Source organism: Callospermophilus lateralis, chromosome 10, assembly GCF_048772815.1.
Source record: "Callospermophilus lateralis isolate mCalLat2 chromosome 10, mCalLat2.hap1, whole genome shotgun sequence".
Lineage (NCBI taxonomy): Eukaryota > Metazoa > Chordata > Mammalia > Rodentia > Sciuridae > Callospermophilus > Callospermophilus lateralis.
In genome coordinates this window covers 44,173,903-44,180,637 of record NC_135314.1, presented here as the reverse complement: position 1 = coordinate 44,180,637, position 6,735 = coordinate 44,173,903, and the positions used below count along the sequence as shown (strand labels likewise).

The window sequence follows — 6,735 nt, the reverse complement described above, 5'->3', positions numbered from 1 at the left end:
TGAGGTGTTTTGTTTCCAGCCTGCTTGCTCTACTCAGTGTCACTACTCATCCTGCCTCTGAAGCCTCTCTCAGGGCCCTTAGGACCTCCTTCCTTCCCACTTCATTCCAAAAGATTCAATGACAATTTTCCTGGAAAACACTTAGAATCAAGTGCCATGTCTGGAACCCAACAGTGAAAACAACCCTTTTCCTAGCAAACCTTTTCAGTTCCGTGTGATCCTCACTCTGTGTGTCTCCCCAGGTCTAGAGATCCAGGTTTCCAAGTTAAGAACCATAAGATGACTATAGCGAACAGAGAAACTCCCAGCAGCTGTCTAGCTGGGATAAGCAACCACAGGGCCTGGACTTTTCCTTGTTCAAGACTGCTTCTCCCAAGGGGATTTCCTTTCCCTGGCTTATGCAAATTTGGAGTCAGGTCCCTCTAGTCTCTAAGTATTTACATTGAGCATTGGAGCTGCGGTACCCAGTGGCCTGTTCTGCAGCAGCTGAGGCAGCAAAAACATTTAGCTCATAACTAACTCGCTCCTCCAGCACCTGTCAGCCAGTGTCTACAGTGGGGAGTTCGATGTGGGCTTTAAGAATTCTGTGACTATGAATTTACAATGTCATTAAGTGCTTTACAAGGTGTGTTGAATTACGTTCTACCTCACCAACCCGTCTGAAATCTCCCTGAGCCAAGGGACCACATGTTACTTCTCAATCCCCCTATGTTAGCTCAACAGGGTTGCAATAAATGAACAAATGGGCTTGGTTTCAGAAGGCCTGGATCTGCATTCTGGATGAACCACTTAGGGGCTGACTTGGACAGATCTGACTTGGACAGCACACAGGTCAAACAACTTGTGCTTGGCACATGGTAAATGATGGTCACAGCACATTGATTGGTTGGGAAGAGCAGGCTTTGCTTATTGCTGCTTCTCCCTGACCCCCTGGGGTGTCATAGTTACCACAGCATGAATGTGGAGAAAACCTGGAAGGTAGTAGGGTAGGGCAGGGCCATCACATAGTGCCTGCTTCCTGAAGACCCATGGAGGCCTGGATGAATACGGTCTGGGTTTGGTCTTTCCAGCCTGCTTGCTCTCCTTAGTGTCACGACTCAATCCTGCCCCTGAAGCCTCTCTCAGGGCCCTGGTTCCCCTTAGGGTTTCCTTCCTTCCCAGCTCTGGCCCTTGGTGCCCTGGCTTGCTGCCATGGTAACAGCTTCCAGGGTGACAAAGGAAGGAGCTGGGTCCTGTTGATGAGGATTTTCAGAACAGAGACTGAGCTGTGCTGCACCCATCCAGGCTCACTCTTTATTGTCACTCAAACTTGCACCCCTGCCAACAGGACCATGTGTACCAGCCTGACCATTTGTGAGTGGAAGAAAGTCTTCTATGAGAAGATGGAGGTAGCAAAGCCGGCTGACAGCTGGGAACTCATCATAGACCCCAACCTCAAGCCCAATGAGCTGGCCCCTGGCTGGAAGCAGTACCTAGAGCAGCACGCCTCAGGCAGGTGAGAGGCCCAGTGGGGAGAAGCCCTGCACGCAGCCCCTGGGTCACAGCCCTGGGCCACCGTCCAAGGAGAGACAGAGCCTGGGGCTGTGGTTACTCTCACTCTGTGTTAGTTCAGGTTGGGGAGCAGAGAAAGGAGTCCAGGTGCTCCACAGAGGCCCTGGTTCTAATGGTAGACTCCCTGGGTGGCACTGGGCAGGTTACATTTCATCGTTGGGTCTCTGTTTTCCACAGTGAACAAAGAGCTTCAATGCTTCTGCAATCTCTGACAAAGAGTGGCTGGAATGGAAAGGAGGGGTTCTGAGGTCCACTGGAAAAAGAGAGGCTGGTCCTCTGGTCCTGGGTCTGCTTGTTCAGTAAATTAAAGGCAACTTGATTTGAATACAGAAATAGTTATTGGCCATTAGTTATGTGATAGAAAATAGCTCTATAGCTAAATAGCTCTGTGAGCTTGGGCAAGTCTCTGTCCTCTCTGGTTCTCAGTTTTCACATTTGCAAAATGAGGGTGGTGGCCTTAGATGATGATCAATCAGATCTCTTTTATTTCTCTTATCTATGAGTTTGTGACAAAAAGACTTAACTTTGGGTAGGACTTCCCTTAGATCATTAAGGCCCAGGGCCTGTAATTTGGAACTGGGTTCACAAAATTCCCTGCCCAAACTGTCTCAAGCCCACCAACAGGGTATCTGCCCAGTTCTTTGAACCCCCTTCTATGTCTGTCCACACCTCCAAAACACCTCCACCACTTACTGTCCTCCCTGGGTCTTTGAATCCCCAAAGAAGACAGTAGGTGGTGGAGGTGTTTTGGAGGTGTGGACAGAACACAGAAGCAGAGACTGGGTTCTTCACACTGGTATATGTGTGAAGCCCCTTGTGGTGCAGAATGGTTCTAAGGGTGGAAACAGAAGGAGGCAGGTTTTAGGTAGGATATTTATTTTAACTCTTGCTTCAAGATCTGTAAACATTAGATTTAAACTGCATTTTTTTTTCTTTCAGTACTTGAGATTCTCCAGGGACAATTTACCATGGAGCTACAATCCTATCCCCCTCCCCCCCCCTTTTTTTTAACGATACAGGGTTTAAGTTACTTAGGGCTTCACTAAATTGTTGGGGTTGACTTGCACCTCCTGAGCGGGTGAGATTACAGGCATGCACCACTGAGCTCAGAGAAAGTTAAGTTGTCTCTTAACTAGCTGTGTGTACATGGATGACTCTCTCATTCTCTGTGCTTCTATATCATCTCAGTAAAGTGATTTGCAACTAATCCCCACCCACTTACTCAGGTCTAAAATGTTTGGATTTTAGATATGGGGTCTGGCTTGAGGGAGAAGAAACATTTTGTATTGAACTGTATTGGATTATTTATTTTTTTTTACTGGATTATTTAAAAAGGTGTTGGTTGGGCATGGTGAAACACATACCTATAATCCCAGTGACTTGGAAGGCTGAGACATTAGAATCACTAGTTCAAAGCCATTCTCAGCAACAGCGAGGCGCTAAACAACTCAGTGAGCCCCTATCTCTAAATACAATACAAACTAGGGCAGGGGATGTGGCTCAGTGGTTGAGTGCCCCTGAGTTCAATCCCCAGTACAAAAAAATAGCATGGAAGGAGCAGACTGAAAACATGAAGCATTTGAGTTTCTTGGTGGAAGGAATGCAAAGAGGTGGAGACTTGGGTGTGGGGACTCAGGATTTTAGGAACTGAGTTGGACAGGTTCTTGTTTCCTCTTGGCCTCAGGGCTCAACTGGTGCTGTTCCTGACTGATAGCCTGTGGCTCCCAGCTAGCCTCAAGGAGGTTGGAGAATGGCTATTCCTACGCTTATCTCATATGCATATACTCATATAAAGTGAGTGCATATACTCACTTCATCTTTGAGCTTTTCTATGAGGTGTGTGTTGGGGATGGGCTTCTGTTTCAGGGCCAGTCAAGCTCCTCTGCCCTGTCAACCCTGTTTCAGGTGGTGCTGAGGACTGTTCTGTGGTCATGTTGTTAGAGGCCTCCAGGGATCAGGGGCTGGCTGATTCATCTCTTACCCTCAGCCTGGACTGATTAGTGCTTGAAATACAGCACAAGCTGAGTGGTGCCTGCTGGGCTGAATTGAATTCATCATCAGAGGTCTTTCAAGGTCATTATATACTGGGCATAGAAAAGGCCAGAACCAGCCCAGTGGACACCAGACAGCATCTGAAGACTCAGTCACAGGGTCCTAAAAAGGGTTCATCTCAGGGATGGAAGGCACTTATCTAGAGGTAATAACTGTTCCATCACTGGAGGTGTGCAAACATTGGTGGGAGCAGGAGGAGTGGGGATTGGCTAGATGAGCCCCAGGCCTCTTCCTCTGCATTTCCCAAGGCTGGGACTCTAGAGTCCCAGGTTAGACAAAGTATATGTGAGGTAGTGATGGAATAGGGATCTGTGTCTACTTTTCTGGTGCTCATTGAGGGGCTGGAATGGGATCTAGTGATTACTTGTCCAGGGACAGGGGAGAGTTTGTTGTCAAGATATAGGGATCAGACTTGGTAGTCCTTCTGTGGTCCAGTCTTTCATCACCCCTCTGTCCATCCTTCTCAGTGGCTTACCAAGGACCTACTGTGTGCCAGAATCTGTGCTTGGCTTCTCTTCTCCAAGCAAGCAAGGAAGATGCATGAGTCAGACGGTGCAGGCCACCCACCCTCTTTTTCAGAGTAATAGGAAGGCTGAGTGGAGAGACCCTTATTGGATACCATCACATTACATTTCACAGATGGGAAATGAGGCCTAGAGAAGGGGAGTGACCTGTGCAGCGTTCAGGTGCAAACCCTGCATGCATTAAGCTTGGGAAAGCTGAGGGGCTGCAGGAAGGCATGCAGAAAGCTTACTACAGAGCGCTGCTGGTTGCCAGATGGCTCCAGTGCGAGGCTCCTGAGAACGCTGCCCTAGTCCCAAGGGACCAGAAGGAAGCGGTTGCTGGTCAACCTCAGTGCGTTAATGAACCTGTAAGTGGTAAACACTTCCATTCCCAGGCTCAGATGCAGAGGCCTTTCCTTTCTGAGTTTCCCAGGGTGGGATGTCACCGGGAGGCTCACCTTTTCCATTCCTCTTTCCCCATCCTGCAGGTTCCACTGTTCCTGGTGCTGGCACACTTGGCAGTCGGCCAACATTGTTATTCTCTTCCACATGCACCTGGATAGAACGCAACGGATGGGATCAGTGCGCATGCGCATCTTCAAGCAGCTTTGCTTTGAGTGCGGCACCGCGAGGCTGGACGAGTCCAGCATGCTGGAGGAGAACATTGAGGGCCTGGTGGACAACCTCATCACCAGCCTGCGCGAGCAGTGCTACGAGGAGGACGGCGGCCAGTACCGCATCCACGTGGCCAGCCGCCCTGACAGCGGACCACACAGAAGTGAATTCTGTGAGGCCTGCCAGGAGGGCATCATGCACTGGAAGCCCAGCGAGAAGCTGCTGGAGGAGGAGGCGACAGACGCCTTCTCTGATACCTCCAAGCCGAGGGTCCAGGCTGGCTTGGGCTACAACTTCTTCTCCCTTCGCTGGTGCCTCCTCTGGGGCTCCCTCTGCCTGCTCATTGTGTACCTGCAGGTCTCCTTCCGCAGCCCCGCCTTCTTTTAAAAGACAAATTGTTGAGGGGGTCGATCCCACTGCTACAGATTCAATATATGACCTTGGACAACTCACTCGCCTTTCCTGAATTCAGTTTATTCCTCTGTAGAAAGAAGGGTCTTCATTAGGAACTTTAATGGTCTTCCCATTAAATTTTCCAATAAAGAGGGGTAGTGGAGAAAGATCTAATAGGTTTTGGAATTTACCAGGTTTGGTAAGAGTACTAAGTCCACAGGGGGAGAGAGATAACTCTCTTCTTTCGCCCCTCCACCTCCATCTTTAGCCCTCCTTTTGCTTTATTTCCATATTCATTAGATCCCAGCTAGACCTTGCCTCATTCTCATGGTCATCTTCAACTGTCCTGACAACCTTGCTTTGGCTTCCCCTGGAGAGAGTAGCAGTCCCCACCAAGTACATAGGGGCAAAGTCACCTGATCCCTCTCTGGTACAGCTTGTTCCCACCATTGTGAAACAATCAGTTTTTTACTCTGGTGCTAGGGTCTGCTTGGCTGGAATGGTCTAGAGCTGCACTGTCCAATATGTTAGCCACTGGCCATATGTGGCAATTTCAATTTAATTAAAATGAAATAAATTTAAAATTCAATTCTTCAGTCTCACCCAGCTTAGTTAGGCCAGTACAGTGTGTGCCCCCATGGGGCCATGTGCAACTGCAGAAAATGGTGGTTTCTAGCAGGATGAATATCAAGGACCTCAAGAATCATTCCTATGGTTTCCAGAGGACTGTCCGTCCCCTGCCTGAGTCCACCCTGGGAATCTCAAGGCAACATAAAGAGACAGGATTGGAATGAAGTGGCACCAACCAGCATCTTTGTGGTTTGTGGGTCTAGGAAGAGACTACCAAAATTGTGTCTTGAGGGAGAGTCATGCCTGAGATGGGCAGTAAAGCTGGGGCACCCGGGTGGAGGGATGAAGAGGCTGTGAAAATGGAAGTGAGGGTTAGGGGCCTCGAAAAGTGAATGCAGATGGGGATAATTCTAAAGAGAAATGTGTTTTACTTCTCTATCAGCTCATTTTTTCTCAGTGTATAAAAAAAGTATGTACATATATAAAGACACAGGCGTGTCTTTTCCTTGTTTAACTAGATTGATACTTCTCTGACTTCACATTGCCTTTAACATGATATATCTACTGCATTTTCTACTCCTTGAGGATTTTATAACAGTGCTTATTCTTCCATCCTTTTTCTTTTTTCTCTATACTGTAATATTCTTTCTGTAATATTCTTTTCTCTCACTTGTCCTTTATTTGTGGAGGGTCCCCATGATTCTCTTCTCATTCTGCTTGTATGCACTCAGTAACATACCCACTCACAACTTAGGTTTCAGTGCACATGAGCTCCTGGTCTTTATAGCTTTTCTGAGTATTCCCACTGAGCTCCAGACCCACAGACTAATTGACCTGTCCACTGGGAGCTCCCCTCAGAAGCAGTATGACCAAAACTGAGCTCATCCATTTGCATCACAAACCACACCTCTTCTTTTTCAGAGATCTGATAGTGTCCCTGAATCCTCCTTCATCATTCTACCCAACCCCACACTAGTTGTCATCACATCTCATATCCTGTTGATTGTTTTCCCCAAGTACCTCCAGGGTTGATCTCCTTTATTTCCTTCCC

At 48.1% G+C, this 6,735-nt stretch overlaps 1 protein-coding gene across 1 annotated transcript; it reads left to right on the top strand.

Annotated features, from left to right (window-relative positions):
* The first annotated feature begins 1,331 nt into the window (after positions 1 to 1,331).
* Rtp2 (receptor transporter protein 2) lies at positions 1,332 to 5,108 on the top strand. Its single transcript, XM_076868618.2, has 2 exons — positions 1,332 to 1,495; positions 4,595 to 5,108. The coding sequence occupies exons 1-2, from the start codon at positions 1,332 to 1,334 to the stop codon at positions 5,106 to 5,108; spliced, it is 678 nt and encodes a 225-aa protein (XP_076724733.2).
* The last annotated feature ends 1,627 nt before the right edge of the window (positions 5,109 to 6,735 follow it).

What these genes read in the sequence shown, in the direction of transcription:
- Rtp2 (XM_076868618.2), top strand. Translation starts at nt 1,332, where the DNA reads ATGTGTACCAGCCTGACCATTTGTGAGTGGAAGAAAGTCTTCTATGAG. An exon ending in GAGCAGCACGCCTCAGGCAG is followed by an intron (nt 1,496 to 4,594) that starts GTGAGAGGCCCA and finishes CCCATCCTGCAG; the next exon opens with GTTCCACTGTTCCTGGTGCT.